The 15,263-nt window shown below is 40.7% G+C and overlaps 1 protein-coding gene across 1 annotated transcript in view; it reads right to left on the bottom strand.

Annotated features, from left to right (window-relative positions):
• Positions 1-15,263, bottom strand: part of ERBIN (erbb2 interacting protein) — a 182,687-nt gene that overhangs the window by 59,307 nt on the left and 108,117 nt on the right. Inside the window, exons 9-16 of the mRNA XM_014524730.2 lie at positions 13,578-13,641; positions 9,343-9,417; positions 8,754-8,898; positions 8,182-8,254; positions 5,902-6,031; positions 4,726-4,841; positions 3,300-3,369; positions 2,001-2,100 (exon numbers count right to left, since the gene is read on the bottom strand). Coding sequence (XP_014380216.1) covers positions 2,001-2,100; positions 3,300-3,369; positions 4,726-4,841; positions 5,902-6,031; positions 8,182-8,254; positions 8,754-8,898; positions 9,343-9,417; positions 13,578-13,641 — 773 coding nt within the window. The remainder of the gene's footprint in view (positions 1-2,000; positions 2,101-3,299; positions 3,370-4,725; positions 4,842-5,901; positions 6,032-8,181; positions 8,255-8,753; positions 8,899-9,342; positions 9,418-13,577; positions 13,642-15,263) is intronic.

The raw sequence follows: 15,263 nt of genomic DNA, 5'->3' as shown, positions 1-15,263 counted from the left end.
GTGCGATCTACCTCTCTGGAGGAGTGTCCTTGCTGGGTGAAAGCCTTTTTAAGATTGGTGAGGTGGCGATCCCGGGTGTTCTCTTCAGTACAAATGTGGTGGTATCTGAGGGCTTGGCTGTATATCACTGCTTTTTTGGTGTGTTTAGGGTGATTGCTGGTTCTGTGCAGATATGTATGTTGGTCTGTGGGTTTCTTGTATACTGTGGTCTGTATTTTACCCTTCTGGATACTGATCATTGTGTCTAAAATGGAGATGTTGGTGCTGGAGTATTCTAAAGAAAGTCGGATGGAGGGATGGTGATTGTTGAATTTCTGATGGAACTCAATCAGAGATTGTAGGTTTTCAGTCCAAATGATGATGTCATCGATGTATCTTAAGTATAGCAAGGGTTTGATGGTGCAGTTCTTGAGGAAGTCTTCTTCCAGGTGGCTCATAAAAAGGTTGGCATACTGTGGGGCCATTTTAGTGCCCATAGCTGTTTCCCATCATCTGGAGGAAGTGTTGATTATTAAAAGTGAAATTGTGTGAGAGGATGAATATCTTTGGGCCTGTATTCTTAAGCCACTCAGAAGCCCATGAGGGCATTTGGTATATTGGATGAGATATATTACATTTCTGGAGGTGCAGCTGTAAGATCCAGGGATGCTGATGGCTCTGTTGTGGGATGTAGTAATTGTGGGAGTGGTGGAGATGTGGGGGCAGGTTTTGCATTTCTTGTCATGGCACGGTCTGGATCCTTTTGGTGTGTTCTGGGCTTGAGGAAGTTTGCTTCTGGTGATGAGGTTGGCGAGGGTCGGTGCTTGTTTGCAACACGGCTACAACCTACACCCCTGGTCATACCCAGTTCACTCTCCCTTTCAGCATCCACTCTATGGCCACTGTGTGACACAGGATACTGGTCTGACCCATAAATGGCAATTCTTATGTTCTTATGACCATGTTTTGAATGAGCTGAGAATCACAGCAATATGTAATATACCTGCTAATGCCATTTAAAGGAATAATATCAAGGTTGCAATATCAACCAATCAAAAGTTAGGAAATTCCTGAATGAAGGTTGCTGATGAAAGACTCCTGTATACCACAAGGGAAAAGACATATGGTGCACAGACAGCTTTAACTCTAGCATTTTCTAAGTTTGGAGTATTTGACTTTGCCAGTTCTAGTTCTCTCCTTACATCTCGGGTTCTCATCAGATATGTTCCAAACACTCTCTTTAGTGATTTTCAATCCCAATCTCCCCAGGTCTTCATCTCATTTTAGCAGCTTCCTCAATCTTCTCCCCTATTTCCCTTCCCAACTCACAGTTCTAGTTTTTTTGACCAACCAGTCCCAGTGATTTCCATCTGACCTGAGACTCCTTCCAATCTACCCTTGCTCTCATGCTTATACCTGGTCCAGCACTTACCATCACTTTCCACATTTTCCTCCACCATGTCACCTGGCAATCAGCCATAATTTTAAACCTAAGATTGTCTGTCTCTGCCAGTGCCCAGACCACTTAGGTCACAGCAATCCTATGGAGCTCCTCTATCCCTGCCTGGAGCATGCTCAGCATTTTTGCAGGGAGAATACTAGTACAGTCTCTGGTGCTCTGATCTAGGGGCTGCATCATGCTCAGCATGGATGGAACCTTTGGGGATTTCAGCTGTGAGGGTCTGAGAAGAGCCTTCTGAAAACAGCAATTTTCAAGATCCTATTACATAGCCCAATGAGTGTTTTTTCTTGAGAATAAGAGACAGCAAATACCTCACGCAATGACCACTCAATGCAAAATGTCATGTCATTGCTCATAAGCATAGTGACTGTAGAGTTTCTGCAATTAATAGTTCTAAGATTTTTTTTGTATGGAAAAAATACATTTTCCCATAATCATGTTTTCAGAAGTAACTAAACTATTTTGGTTGAAATTTTCATAAACATTCAGTTTGGTACAGATACCTAGTACGGAAAACATTAGCCCAACTACTTAGAAAGAATGTTTCAGAAATTCTTACCATCTTCGTTCCTTGGTTGCTGAGGGAACATATAATTAGTAAGCACTGTTTTCTGTGTCTCTGGATCAAGTTCTTTTTGAAGGGGAATTAGCGCTTTAGACTGAAAAAGCAAAAATCAAAAGAATACACACGTATAATGGGTAAATAGGATATAAAATAGGTAAATCCCTGCTATTTACCCGCACAATACAAAGTATAATTCTGAAGATATAAACTGTCTGACATTAACTCCTATATATTGTTCTCTGAAGAATGTTTAAAAGCTATACAAGTAAAAGTTATATCAAAGAAGTATGGATGAAAAAGGTCTTGCATTCAGAAGCTTGTTGAACTCAGTCCCAACTCTGCAGCTGGACCAATAAAAGATACCACCCTAAGAAAATCCTTGCCTCCTTCACCAAAAAGTATACATTTTATAATGCTGGCTTGGGAATTTTGTGAACACAAGTTCCATATAACAGTCTCTTCATTATTGACAAAATACTGGAAATCTGTACAGGAAAATATCTGGTTTCATTCCAGGATATTTCATAGTCTCAGATTATTCCACATGGAACAGACTTCATCTATTTAAAACCACAGGGGAAATATATATACATAGAACAATTTTATACACAAGAATTTGATCAAGACACCTAGTTCAGCACCCTTCTCTAACAAGAGTGCAGGGATCTTGAAGGCAGAAATATTGCATGTCTACTGATACTCCTTAGTATACCACTCTACATACTGGTTCAGTACAGAAGACATGACTACACAGGGAAGATAGAGTATAGTAAGCTAGGTAGTGAATTTATAGCTTATCAGCTACTCTGTATGAATGTTCCACATGGATGCTCTTAGTAAGCAAAATGTTGACTAAGCAGACTTACACTAAAGTAAACACCAAGGACCAGGTGCTGTTCTACTTAACTGACATCTAAGTGGGATCTATTCCAGCATACTGAATTCCCTGAAGAAACAAGTAGAAAAGGAAGTGATCCTAAATTTACAGATGAGGAATAATGCAGAGCAGTTAGCATGCTCTGAGTTATGACCCTATCTTCTCCGTCTGCACAAAACCCGACATTATCTGCTCTGGCACTGAGAGTTTGCTTGGAATTTAAGTCTTCCACTCAAGTGGACACAATGCTGTTTACTTAATGGGAGTTGACAAAATGTAAACACCAAGGTGGTATATGTGTATACACAGAAAATCACTTTTTATGTAGCCGATAACTCCAGAAATTATCTATATCTCTTAGGAACAACTTCAGCAAGATCCAATTATCCAAATATATTTAAAAAAAATCTGTTCACCTGATTGTCTGATAGCCACATAGCAGTCAGCTGTTGCAACTTTGTAAAGCTAAAGGGCAAATTCTTCAGTCTGTGAAAGAAACAAATGACTATTTACAATGAGACAATGTAATCTGAGCATGGGTGCCACAACTAATGGCCTATTCACAAACAATGCCTTATTTGTTTTCTTTAACAAGCTTGCAAAACATTTAAAGAAACTGCTGTCAGACAAATAAATGGGTAACGACTTGAGGCACAAGCATTAATTTAAATTAAATGCTAGTGCTGTGCAGAGAGAGTATGTCTGAATGTATGTTCTTAACATGGGTTTGCCAATCGAGTTAAATTAGTAATGAAGACAAAGTAACCAGAATTTTAATTTAGTTTAGTAACAAAAGGGCACACCTATAGAAAATCTTTTGTTTGAACTTGAATTGCTAATGCAAATTAAAACCAAAGTTACTTGTTCACCTGCTCTTTTAACACAAGTTAAGAAAACACTTATAAAAAGAGAAGGAGAGAAAGAGAGAGTAGGCAAACCCCAAAGGTATTTCTGGATCATTTTAATATTTAGTTTCTTTTCAAATAGGAATGAAACCCCAAAATTTCCATGAAAAGTATTGGAGTTGCAGGTGGCTACCCTTAAGTCTCAGAACTTGGAAAATGCTAGGGTCCCCTCACTCTGAGGACCATTCTGCATCATAAGGTTGTCAAGGAGCTGGACAAATAAGCTGTTAAAGTTCTATTCAAGCTTTACCTTGCTCAAAAATAAGCCTGTCACTTCAAAATGTCTCAATTTCAAAGATTTTTCTTGCTGTTTTTGTTGGAATGTTACTGATCAGTGCAAGTAAAATGAAAGATATGTTTCACAATACTGTAATAACAGATTGTGTCCTGTGGCCATGCCATTCAAGGTTTAGCGGAAAGATACATTTTAAAAAATATCAATATCAAACTCCGAAAACAGTAAAGGTTAATAAACTCGCAAATGAGGTAAAGCCATGAAGCCCATTAAAAATAATTCTGACTTTTCAATTATAGGGTACTGCTGGATTCATGAGCAGCTCATGGAACCTAATAGCAAAAAACTGTACAGCAGTGAGTTACTACTCATACTGCAGCGACGGAGAAAAATTACTGAAGCTAGTAAAAAAACCAAAACCAACCAAATCTAGACGCACCAAAAAAATCAGTAAGAATAGAACCATAACAGATAAAATACTAATTAAAAGTGTTATTTTAAATTTCTGAAGAAAAAGACCCCCCCACCCCCACCCCAAATCATAATAATTTTGGAGGAGTGGACAAAATATTAGTACATTTTGTACAAAATGTTTCAATATTTAAATTCAGAGACGCATACAATTTACATTCCTAGCTATGCCTCTAATCAATGCTTTTGCTTTTTGTATAATACCTACATAAATTATTGCAATTCACAAACCTATTGTCACTTAGATTGACGACTTTTAATTTTTGCATATCACCCATTTCCTCAGGCAGAAATTCAAGCTTGTTAGAATGCAGAAATAGTACCGTTACATGTTTCCAGTTTCCAATCTGAAAAAATAAATATGATTATTCAATTTAATTACTCTATATGTACTAATATTCACAATGTTTTAGAATACATTTAGTATCAAAATTATTTCTGCATATATTATATTATTTCATTTAATCACATGTAGTCTTAAATATGAAAAAGAATATGCCATTATGGTATATACTAAAAACAATTCTCTCTCTAATGTATTTCTTGCATACCACATGCCCCCAGATAAGTCATGCACCTTGTGGGAAGACAAAATGTAGGGGAAAAATGGGGTTTTTTTTCCAGAGTTATAGCTGCCTGTGTGACAGAATAAGTCCTCCTGGAAATACAAGAGCATCCAGGAAGTGTGGCATCCCAGGAGACCTTCTGGGTGAGATGGCAGGAAATTCCTGGTATAGCAGGGACACCAACAAGGCTGGGCCCCAGACCTTTGCAAGGACAGTAAAAGACTGTTGCTTTTTCACTGTAAATATTTATTTAATTTCCTTTAAACAATGAAATGTTTCACACCACAGGCCTCAGCAAGGTATTATAGACTGCCCGCAGCAGCTCAGTTGCTCTGAGCCAGCTCAATTGCTTATTCAGGCACAAGCTAAAATACATAGCCAGTATTAGCTATAAGAGGTTTATAACACAGGTTCTCCCCTGCTGCTTACTAAGCCAAAAAAGAAATGGCAGCCATTAGAACACAGCTTTGTCCTGCTTCTATTCCAGAAGAGAAAAACCAGGTTTGCTACTTAAGAGACACATCCTGATTTCGGAAGCCTAACCGGGAGGGGGAAGGAGAAGGTACTTGTGGTATACAAGTAAATGGGATCTTCAATCAAACAACTTAAATATTTCTTCTGCAAATAAATAGCTTGTCTTAAAACTATTTTAGCATTTGATTTCAATACTTCAAAGCCTGTGTATATGCATGCATGCATGCAAAAATTACATTTTAAAGGAATATTAGAAAGTTTGCTCAAAATCGACCACCTTGGATCCACATAAAACAAAGTGGAATTATGTTCACATTTAATACTGAGGAAATCAAACTATTATAATTGGCTCCGAGTAAAAACATACCTCTGGTGGCAATTGCGTTAAAAAATTATGATCTGCAGCAAAGGTCCGTATGTTTGTGAGCTGCCCAATAGACGAAGGCAAAGTTTCAATCTCATTGAAACTACAATCCAGTTCTTCTACTGATATTAATCTAAAAAGTTAAAGAAATTAAAAATATCAAACCTATATTGTATTTAAATAAGCATACCAGTTTAAAAACAAATATTAAATGTTGCATACAAGATCACATTCATTTGGAATTACATTTATGATTGGAACTTAAATGTTTTGGCAGCATAAAATATGCATTAAAATGATCAAATACTTCCTTGAACACTAATTTTCATGAATTCTCCCAAATCAAGCCAAAGCAGAAATTACTCTTAGCTATTTAGAATCATAGTAAATTAGGGTTGAAAGGAACCCCAGGAGGCCATCTAGTCCAACCCCCTGCTCAAAACAGGACCAGCCTCAACTAGATCATCCCAGCCAAAGCTTGGTCTAATTGAGTCTTAAAAATCTCCAAAGATGGAAATTCTACCACCTCTCCGCATAAGCTACTGCAGTACTTTACTACTTCCTAGTGAGAAAGCTCTTCCTAATATCTAGCGTAAACCTCCCTTGTGGCAACTTGAGATCATTGCTCTTTGTTCTATGCCACCACTGAGAATTTCCATTTCACTTCTTCAATCCTTCCTATGCCAACATAGTCCTTTCAATGTAGCTTTAAATCTGAGCTAAGGACACTGCTACCCTACTTCAGATTTTTTAGCATTGGATCATACTGGAGTTGTTCCTACCAAATAATAGAACTATTCCAGGTAAGAGTGCCAGAACCAGGAGACAGTCCTAGCTCCATTAATGGGTAAAGGATGAAGATATTTTTAATAGTTTAACAAGGATAGAGACATTTGCACTGAAGCATCAAACATGAATTCTGGTGAGCAAGCATAATTTAACAAGTTCCATAAAAGCAGATTCATAGAATGCTTGCAGCTTTTTAGTTGGTCGAATAAAAGATATCAGATTTACCCAGAGAACCTGATCTGCCTATGTCCTTAAATCAACACAGCTACAACCAATACCCCTAAAACTTTAAATAGACTTATTTGAAATAAAATAATGTCTACAGTATTTAAACTTTGAACCAATGATTTTCATTATTTTTTATTTTTGTTGTAAAAATTGTAAATATCAGAGGATGATAATAAAAATGGCTTCACTCAAACAATCTGGTCAGTAAATTTCATATAATGGTAGGGAAAAAATTGTATCCCACTGCCAAAATAGAACATACAAATACGTGGTATTTGAGATTATTCATTGCTAAAAAATTATATGATAGTAGCTGGAGTGTTTATCTCACTCTCACATATCTAACTATTTCTAACTCACATAACCAAAACTATGAAACAGATCTCCGTGCAACATGCTCCATTACAACAGTTTAGTTCAGGGGTTATCAAACCCTGGCACTATATCATTTGGCCTACAGGACTCACCATGGATCACTGGGAAGCCCTTGGGGCTGTGGCCCCATGTGTTAGATCAGGTGTTCAGGGCCTGATTCCAGTGTGCTGGGGTGTAATGGGGCCCCTAGAACCTGATTCCAGTCTGCCTAGGGCAGCATGGTGTCCTGAGCCTCCTCTGCCCAGCTAAATTGGGTCCTGGGGACCCACACAGCCCCTGCCTGGCCAGGATCAGGTCCTGGGGCCCCATGCCACACCTGTCCAGCCAGGTGGAGGCATCACAGGGCCCCAAGGCCAATTTGGGTAGTAAGGAGTTCCATGACACCCCCACCTTCAGGATTGGGCTCCAGGGACCCTGAGCTGCCCCAGTCCAGCCAGGATCAGACACCAGCCACAAGGAAGCAGCATGGAGCCCCCAAGGCCATCCTGGCATGCAGGGGGTTGTATGGAATCAAATTCAGCCCATGGACTGGTCTGCCAGGGGCCAAACCATGAGCACCACTGGTTTAGTTTAACAGTATTTTTAGTAAACATGTCTGCATTATTCTATCCTCCACTACACAACGTGTATGGATGCCTCAATTTCTGCAGGAAACAGCCCCTTAGAAATACAAAAAAGTGGTGTTAGATGTGAAAGCTTTTGGTTAAACTACATTAAAAGCAAGTCATTAAATCAAGAAAACTGATTTACACTTCTAGGATAGCAGAAGGATATTCAGTGGCAGAATTCATATCAAGCAGAGACAGGCACTATGCTACCCTAGAGTAGGTCAATGTTAATGAAGAACTTGCAGAAAAGCAAGACAAAGCTTTATTCAGGTGAAATACCTACCCTCCTATGGAGTCTGGCAAATACATTAACTGGTTTTCGTCAATTTTAAGTGTTGTTACTTTCTTTAGTGAACCTGTTATAAAATGAAAATCTAATAAAAATGGGCATTTAGGTAAGAAAAATATGATATTTACAAAATAAAGCTTTAGTCAAGAAAAAGAATTACTGGCATGGCACACTGGCTGCTGTACTCATGAACTGTCAAGAGATGTGTGATATGCATCTCCTTAAGAAATAAGCAGCTGAGTTTATGGTGCTTTCTTTTCATCTTAACACGTCAGTCATACAGAAGATATAAATCTCCTGTTTCTAGTCAAGTAAATCAAGTCAATACTTTCTCATTCATTTATGAAAAGTTTATCAAAATAAAGAACTCTATAGCCAAAAAATATAAAAACAATAATCAACTATGCATTATGTTTTTATTTAACATGGCTTGAATATTTATCAAAACAAGAGCTTTAAGACCATGTTTTGACTTCAGGTTCCAAGGGTTTCTATGCCTTTCCCATAACATTTTATACTATAGTTACCTTAATTTTTTAAGGCATTAATTATATGATGATACAAACCAATGGATTCTGGCAGTTGCTGAAGTGAATTACTAGATAACAGCAGATCTTGTAAGCTTTCACAGCCTGAGATTCCTTCTTCAACCATTTCAATGTTGTTTTTAGAAACATCCAAATAGGTCAGCTGTTTCAAAGTGCCTATGAACTAAAAAGGAAAAAGGGTTAATACTAACTTCTTGGAAACAAGCTAGTAGTGCTGACAGTGAACTCTCTCTAAAGTATTATGCTGCAGTAGAAGTAAAGCATTATTAGAATTACTGTGCTACTTGTATTCTATATCCATCATGCTATCAAATGTAGCATTTCTTTTTATGTAGAGGGCCTATCCTTAACCCACTGAAATCAGAGAGCCATTACATAGACCCAGTTTAATTCCTGGACATGTAAGAGGGTTAAGTAAAAAGTGATGAACAAAAAGTGACATACAATAACTGGTCTTCATATAAGCTCTCATAAAATACAGCGTGTGAATTCCAGTTTCATGTTATGTTAAAAATGAATATCAGTTTGTAATGTACAAGTTAATTGATGGGACAGGTACCACTGCAGAGTTGAAATATAGTGCATTTAAAACATCAGAAAGGCTTACCCCTGGGATAAGTGTTATTCTATTACCATCCATCCAAAATTCCTTTAACCCACTCAGTTGTTCAAGTACTTCAGGCTGTTAAAAGAAATAGTTTAAAAAAACCTGATACAAAGAAAGAAAATTTAAATGTAGCAATGAACTGATTTAGCAAATGACTGATTTGCTGTGTTACAACAGGAAAGCAGAAGGGGGTGTGTATATGGCTCAAATAAAACATTTTATTAAAAAAGTAAATACTTTAAACTAAGCACTTGTATTACAACTCTTCCAAGTAGGAGGAAGAAGGAAGGCGAGAGAATCTATTAATTTGTTTCTATTTAAATACAAATAGTTTATGTAAGACCAAAGAAAGAGGCAATACTGCTCAACATAGCATGTATGTAATGCCTTCTCTACTTATACTTTGTTCCTTGCTGGTATGCCAGGGAGGGGGGAGGGGGGAAGAAATACAAATAGTGTATGACAAAGGTGCCAGCTGCAGCTCAGCAGTTAGGTTTTGTACTTTATATATGAAGAATGTAGCATTTTGTCCATAGAATTACCAAAGTTGTTCCACTGGCAGCTTTTTTTCTAAGGATTTACAAGTAAATCTGCCAAAAAGCTTATGAATGAAAATTAAAGTTAAAATAGATCCCAGAAATTTAAAACTTTTTTTCCTCCAAAAAAGATATTACTGCAATAAGGGAAACCCAAGGAGGAGAACTAGAGGTTCAGGAAAACGAAGCATCTTGTCCAAGGTGAAAACCCAAGTCCCTGGGTACCTTTTATACAGAATTCTCTGCTACCATGGCTAGGTAACTACTAAGACTACAGCTAGCTAGTTTAAAGCTAGTTTGGATATTTCTACATTACTCTGTTGTCTCAGCAGTGACTGTAACGTAAACTTGCCTTCAGGATACTACCAGATCATGCTGCCTCTTACCCTGCTAGACAGCTACTTAGGTACAGCAGTTCTCAAACTGTTACCCTGGAGTGGAAGTGCATGCCTGTCGCAACAAACATGAGGAGAGGTGATCCACACATAGGAATAAAACTGAGAACTCCACATCAGTACTAACAGGAGATGTTTCCCAAAATAAAATCATCAGTATAACTCCCCATGAATCCAAATAGGTTACACATCTTATTCACTGAGGAAGGCATGCTCTTTGAGAACGGATCTTTGAGAACTCCTGGAGCTCTGGTGTAGTGCCCGAAGACTGGAAGAAGGCCAATGTGGTGCCTATCTTCAAGAAAGGGAGGAAAGTGGATCCGAGAAACTACAGGCCCATCAGCCTGACCTCTGTCCCAGGGAAGGTCTTAGAAAAGTTTATTAAACAGGCCAACCTTAATGGACTGGCTGACGCCAACATCCTGAGGGATAGCCAGTATGGGTTTGTTGTGGGTATGTCTTGCTTGACCTATCTCATTTCCTTTTATGACAAGGTGACCTATCACCTGGACAAGGTAGAAGAGATTGACGTCATATATCTTGACTTCAAAAAAGCCTTCAATCTGGTATCCCATGATCACCTCTTGGTGAAACTGGCCAACTGTGGCCCTGGGTCTACCACAATCCACTGGCTGGGAAATTGGCTCCGTGGTATGACCCAGAGGGCGGTGGTTGATGGAAGTCAATCATCATGGTACCCTGTGACCAGTGGGGTCCCCCAAGGCTCTGTCCTTGGACCCATATTGTTCAACATCTTCATTAATGATGTGGACACTGGAGTCAGAAGCGGACTAGCCAAGTTCACCGATGACACCAAACTCTGGGGCAAAGCATCCACACCTGAAGACAGGAGGGCGATCCAGGCTGACCTGTACAGGCTCAGCAAATGGGCAGACGAGAACCTGATGGTGCTGTGACTGATAAAGTGGGCAAAACGCTGGCTTGCATCCATAGATGCTTCTCAAGCAAATCCCAGGACGTTATTCTCCCCTTGTACTCAGCCTTGGTGAGGCCGCAGCTGGAGTACTGCATCCAGTTTTGGGCCCCACAATTCAAAAAGGATGTGGAGAAGCTTGAGAGAGTTCAGAGAAGAGCCACGCGCATGATCAGAGGTCACGAAAACAGACCTTACAACGACAGGCTGAGAGCCAAGGGGCTCTTTAGCCTGGAAAAGCACAGGCTCAGGGGTGATCTGATGGCCACCTAAAAGTTTATCAGGGGTGACCACCAGTATCTGGGAAATGTTTGTTCACCAGAGCGCCTCAAGGGATGACGAGGTCGAACGGTTATAAACTACTGCAAGAGTGTTTCAGGCTGGACGTAAGGAAGAATTTCTTTACTGTCCGAGCCCCCAAGGCCTGGAACAGCCTGCCATCAGAGGTGTTTCAAGCACCTACATTGAACACCTTCAAGAGAAATGTGGATGCTTATCTTGCTGGGATCCTATCATGTATATGAGAGCCCAACAGGAAAAATTATGCTGAGGGGAAACCAGCACGGGTTCACAGCAGGTAGATCATGCCTGACTAATCTAGTCTCTTTTTACGACCAGGTTACAAAACACCTGGATGCAAGAGTAGGGGTTGACGTCGTCTACTTAGACTTCAGGAAGGCCTTCAATACAGCATCCCACCCCATACTGGTGAACAAGTTAAGAGGTTGTGATTTGGATGATTACACAGGGTGGTGGGTAGCAAATTGGTTAGAGGGTCGTACCCAGAGAGTGGTGGTGAATGCGTCGGTATCAACCTGGAAGGACGTGGGCAGTGGGGTCCCACAGGGCTCGGTCCTTGGACCAATATTCTTCAATGTCTTCATCAGTGACTTGGACAAGGGAGTGAAGTGTACTCTGTCCAAGTTTGCGGATGATACAAAACTGTGGGGAGAAGTGGACACACCGGAGGGGAAGGAACAACTACAGGCAGACCTGGACAGGTTGGACAAACGGGCAGAAAACAATAGAATGCGATTAACAAGGAAAAACGTAAATGCTGCACCTAGGGAGGAAAAATGTCCAGCACACCTACTGCCTAGGAAATGATCTGCTCAGCAGCACGAAAGCGGAAAGGGATCTCGGAGTCCTAGTGGACTCCAAGATGAACATGAGTCGTCAGTGTGATGAAGTCATCAGAAAAGCTAACTGCACTTTATCGTGCATCAGCAGATGCATGACATACAGAGCCAAGGAGGTGATACTTCCCCTCTATCAGGCGCTGGTCAGAACGCAGTTGGAATACTACATGCAGTTTTGGGTGCCACACTTCAAGAGGGATGTGGATAACCTGGAGAGGGACCAGAGAAGGGCCACTCGTATGGTTAAGGGCTTGCAGGCCAAGCCCTACGAGGAGAGACTGGGGCACCTGGACCTCTTCAGCCTCCGCAAGAGAAGGTTGAAAGGCGACCTTGTGGCTGCCTATAAATTCATCATGGGGGTGCAGAAGGGAATTGGTGAGGCTCTACTCACCAAGGCGCCCCTGGGGGTCACAAGAAATAATGGCCATAAGCTAGCAGAGAGCAGATTTAGACTGGACATTAAGAGAAACTTCTTCACAGTTAGAGTGGCCAAAATCTGGAATGGGCTCCCAAGGGAGGTGGTGCTCTCCCCTACCCTGGGGGTCTTCAAGACGAGGTTAGATGGGCATCTGGCTGGGGTCATCTGAACCCAGCCCTCTTTCCTGCCTATGCAGGGGGTTGGACTCGATGATCTATTGAGGTCCCTTCTGACCCTAACATCTATGAATCTATGACCCCAGCTGACTTCCTGCCTCTCGAGCAGGGGGCTGGACTCAATGATATTCCGAGGTCCCTTCCAGCCCTAATGTCTATAAAATCTATGAAATCTTTATGGTTTACTATGTATTAGTCTGCCATACGGATACAAGTGAACACTTCCACAATGTAATGATGTAGTTACTAAATAAAGAAACCATATACCTACAATTTAAATGCACATTAAAAAACAGCTTCCATCAAATGTTACATTCCTAGTGGACAAGATGCTTGCTGCACATTAGCTTAATGCACAGTAGTGTGGCGGTTAAAAACTGAGCTAATAGCCTACTGCGCAGTGTTATTAGGCTAATGCGCAGTAAGCATCACAAAATCTTTTTTAAAGAGAGGAAAAATATATTTACAGACAGATTTTTACAGTAGGTTCCACAATACTGTAAGAGGTATATACAATATTTGTTTAGTAACAGAGCTCTTAAGCTGATTTTTATATTTTTAATGTTGATTAAAAATAGATTTAAGGATAAAGAAGTATAAGGATGATTCAAATCTCTGCTACTTAGCTAAAACTCACCACTTCTGTGAATTCATTACTTCCTAAGTCCAGTCTTTCCAGCTGAGTCAGTCTGGACATAGTTCTGCACAGGGAATGAATTAACAAGGAATCAGATTTAAGAAAATACAAGACTTTCTGCAAATTCCTGTATTCATACTAATATATCTTTAAATCAGCATTAAATAATGAGACAGTTCTGTAAACAGACTGATACTTAGAAAGGTACTGATACTTTGCATACATTATTCAATCAAATAACCTCATAATGATCCTATTGACTAAATCACACAAAGGAAATTAGAGTGCTGTGTAATCTTGTATCATTTAGTTGAATTTACCAAAAATTAAATTATAAGCAATATAGTCTTTTCTGTCAAAGTGACTCAGCAAAGCTACTCTTCTTTTTTACTTCCTCCCATTTCCCACACTTCACTGTAGAATGCTAGTTAACCATCTGCTTTCTTCATATACCAACACGAGCATTATATAATAAGAATTGCTATAGCAAACAAGACTATAGTTGATACCTGGAACCGACTAATACTTTTCCATGGCTGCTAGGATAACTCGTATAATTTGCTGCCACTATCTGTGGTTTAGAATCCTGAAAATTCTTCTGGAATAGGAATCTTCTAGTATGAGGGTACATTCTTTGACTATACTAGATTTCATGACGTGCTCGATTCTAGTTTTACCCGCATAGTTCACATGAGGGCATTTAGTACATGGATGAGATGCACCATATCTTGGGAGAGATATTTGTAGGATTGTGTAGCAGGACACTAAGGTGCCTGCTACTGTGAGAGCCAGGAAGGCTCGTCAGGTGCCGGTCGCCAAGGCAACAAAAGGGGGCTAATGGGTTACACCTGCCTAGCCAGCTGAAAAGGGGCAGGGCCTGGCCTATATAAACCACAGGCAGGAGGCCAGGCAGGGGGTTCCCTACCAGCAGCCAAGGCAGAAGGAGCTCCCTGCCAGAAAGAGAAGACAAACTGCCCTGCCAGAAAGAAAGGAGAAGCAGAGCTGGGATGCCAGAGCAGAGTTGGTCACCACTGGGTGACAGAGAACCCTGGTAGGCCTGAGTGCAGTTTAACTGGAGGCTTATGTTTGCTTTGTAGCCCAGGGGCTTGTGTTTATGTTGCAGTTTGTTTACACCGGTGGTTTGGGTGAGGCTATAAGGGGACGGAGGAGTCCTCATAGGGGACTCATGGTAGAGTGAGGACCCCAACCCCAGTGAGGGCACGGAGTTCAGGGGTACAGACCCCAGCTCCAGAGGAGAGCCCGGTGAGAGGGGGCAACCTTGCAGAGGGAAGAGCCCGGTGAGAGGGGCAGCATTATGGAGAAGCCCTAGTGTGGGTGTGGAGAGCCCCAGTGAGAGGGGCAGCAGTACAGAGAAGGCCTATAAGGCTTAGAGATACAGAACACCCGGAGCAGGAGAACTGTGGCCAAGTGGAAGAGAGGTAGCCTCCCTATAAAAACACAGATATCATCAAAGTTGTGGCAGGCGAGAATAGGAGGGTGCAAGTCCGAAGCTTGGCACAGTAGAGGAGGCGACAGGGGCTAGCACAGTGACCCCGCCGTCCCTCCCGTTTCAGATTCATTGATTCTGATGGCTTTGTTGTGTGGGGGATATTGACTGCTGTAGCAGCCAAGATGTGTTATGCATCTATTGTGCATGTCCCATTTGATGTTTGTTAATCCGCAGGA

This window comes from Alligator sinensis, unplaced genomic scaffold, assembly GCF_000455745.1.
Source record: "Alligator sinensis unplaced genomic scaffold, ASM45574v1 scaffold1510_1, whole genome shotgun sequence".
Classification (NCBI taxonomy): domain Eukaryota; kingdom Metazoa; phylum Chordata; order Crocodylia; family Alligatoridae; genus Alligator; species Alligator sinensis.
This window is presented reverse-complemented; position numbering and strand designations above follow the sequence as displayed.